Here is a 2,423-nt window from a genome sequence, read left to right as displayed (position 1 = left end):
CAACATTGATAAAAATTGGCAGTTGGAATATATTGCGAATGAAAACAGGCAACACTGATAGCTGGTTTTTCAAATTTTTAATAATAAAACAAGAAGTTTTATGTTAAGATGCAATTTTGAAAATAACATGTTCATATTCTTTTGTAGTTAAAAATGTTTTTTTTAATTCATTTTCATTTCATCAAATGAAGACGTCATAGCGTATTTCGCAGACATTCCGGATTTTCACTTCAGAGATTGCAGGTTCGTTCAAGGAGATTATACTAAATAATAAAATGTATTTTGAATCATAAAATTTCAAATTTTCAATAATAATATAAGAAGTTTTATGATACAATTTTAAAAATAACGTGTTGATATTTTTTTGGAATAAAAAATGCGTTCGTAAAATTTTGTCGACAACTTCAATATTTATCTTCTATCCATTTTCATTGAATATATTATGAAAATGACAATCAGCTGTTTATGATAGTTTCAAACTCGCATAGCTGCAGTTTTTCACCTATAAATATGGATATATTAGGATTTATTGGAAGTTAGCAACGGAGTTATCTTTACTCATTCCTGAATTAACCCGCATTATATCTGTTAACTCGGACTAACACTGCTGTCTGTCAAGGCTTTAGCTAATGGTGTGAACCTGGTTGTTCGGCTTCGGAACGAGTTCGGGTCCGTAATACGGCTCAAAGAGGTTATGGCGTCAGTTTTTTGGGATTTGCGGATTCTTCCGGATTTTCACTACAGGGATGGAATCTACAGATTAGAGAATCGTTGGAGCAAGTGCATTAATGTTCAGAGAGATTATACTGAATAATAAAATATATTTTGAATCATAAAATTGTGTTTTTCATATCAAACGACAAAACTTATTGGCCAACCTGGTATATAGGCAATACGAAAATCGTTGTACAGGTAAACTTCTACAACGGGGTGAATAGGTTCCTGAAAAACACCGCGTTATAGGAAATCACGTTGTAGGAGACTCTGGCTCCTTACAAAAATCAGAGTTTGGTTCCAAAGTAAAAAAAAAAAATTAATAAAATAGTGGAATTTGTATAGTAAAAATATGTGGAAATATTACGACACCACATTTAATATTAAAACGATTATTTATTAAAGAGATCTTAAACACTTGTACTCTTGACGGCGTCTGTACAAAAAGTGACGCTTCTTAAAACTGTAAACTAAGAATAGGAATTTAGTTGGAAACTGTAAATTTCCACGAATATACATAGAAAAATAATAGAATAACTGACAAACAGTGCTGCCAGATGTGATGCATCTTGTTAGTGTGCCCACATTACTCCCCCTCAAATAAAGTCCTGCTTTAAGGTGTTGTTTATGAGTTGTCTGTTAACTCAATGTATGCTAGCTTCAGCATGTCGATTGAGACTGTTTTGTCTGCCCCATTGATTCTAATGATGTAGGTTTTGTCGTCTACACGCTGGATGACTTCATGGGGGCCAGTGTATGGTTGTTGCAGAGGCTTCTTGATGGAGTCTACTCTCTTGAAGACGTGGGTGCACGTGTCTAGGTTTTTGAGTAGGAACAGCTTGCGTTTGGTGTGATGAGCTGTTGGTGCTCGCCTGATTGCTTGGATGATTTGGCTGTATTTCCTCTCGAATGTTTGTGGATCACCTGGTGAGCTTGCTGTATCAAAGAAATTACCGGGTATACGCATTGTAGTCCCGAAAAGCATTTCAGCAGGAGATGCTTTCAGATCTGGTTTGTATGCGGTTCGGAGTCCTAGTAGAACTGACGGCAGCATGTCCGGCCAAAGTGTCTCATTATTGCACATGAGAGCCGCATTGAGTGTGCGGTGCCACCGTTCCACCAGACCATTCGATTGAGGATGATACGGCGTCGTTCTGATTCGTGAGAGTGAGGTGAACAGTGCTGATTCGAACTGCAGACATTGATCAGTGGTGATTGTCAATGGTGTACCGAATTGACAAATCCACTGAGTGTAAAAGGCGTGTGCAACTGTCTCAGCTGTCATGTTGTTGAGTGGTATGGCGTGTGGCCATCAGCTGAAGCGGTCAATGATCGTCAGACAGTAGCGAAGGTCCTTGACTCTGGGCAGCTCTATGAGATCCAGGTGGACGTGCTCGAAGCGATTGTCTGGTACGTCAATGTGGTTTGGTGTGGTGCGATTGTGACGATGGACCTTGGAACGTTGACATGGTATGCAGTGTCTGGACCAGAGGAGTGCGTCTTTTCTTATACCTGCCCAGACGAATCTTCCGGTGAGTTCCTTGACTGTGGCCCTGCCACTAGGATGAGAAAGACCATGGATGATGTCAAAAGCCTGGCGTCTGAGTGGCTGTGGAAGATAAGGTCGCACAACATTATTGCTCACATCACATAGTATATCATGACCTTCAATGTTCTGCAGGTGCAGCTTGAGAGATGTGCTGGATTGG

At 39.4% G+C, this 2,423-nt stretch overlaps 1 protein-coding gene across 1 annotated transcript; it reads right to left on the bottom strand.

Annotated features, from left to right (window-relative positions):
* Positions 1 to 1,339: 1,339 nt before the first annotated feature.
* LOC126765559 (uncharacterized) lies at positions 1,340 to 1,999 on the bottom strand. The gene has a single exon (XM_050483168.1). The coding sequence runs from the start codon at positions 1,997 to 1,999 to the stop codon at positions 1,340 to 1,342; it is 660 nt and encodes a 219-aa protein (XP_050339125.1).
* Between the last annotated feature and the right edge of the window lie 424 nt (positions 2,000 to 2,423).

This window comes from Bactrocera neohumeralis, unplaced genomic scaffold (assembly GCF_024586455.1).
Source record: "Bactrocera neohumeralis isolate Rockhampton unplaced genomic scaffold, APGP_CSIRO_Bneo_wtdbg2-racon-allhic-juicebox.fasta_v2 cluster10, whole genome shotgun sequence".
Classification (NCBI taxonomy): Eukaryota; Metazoa; Arthropoda; class Insecta; order Diptera; family Tephritidae; genus Bactrocera; species Bactrocera neohumeralis.
This window is presented reverse-complemented; position numbering and strand designations above follow the sequence as displayed.

Coding starts and splice junctions, on each gene's coding strand:
- LOC126765559 (XM_050483168.1), bottom strand. CDS start 1,999: ATGACAGCTGAGACAGTTGCACACGCCTTTTACACTCAGTGGATTTGT.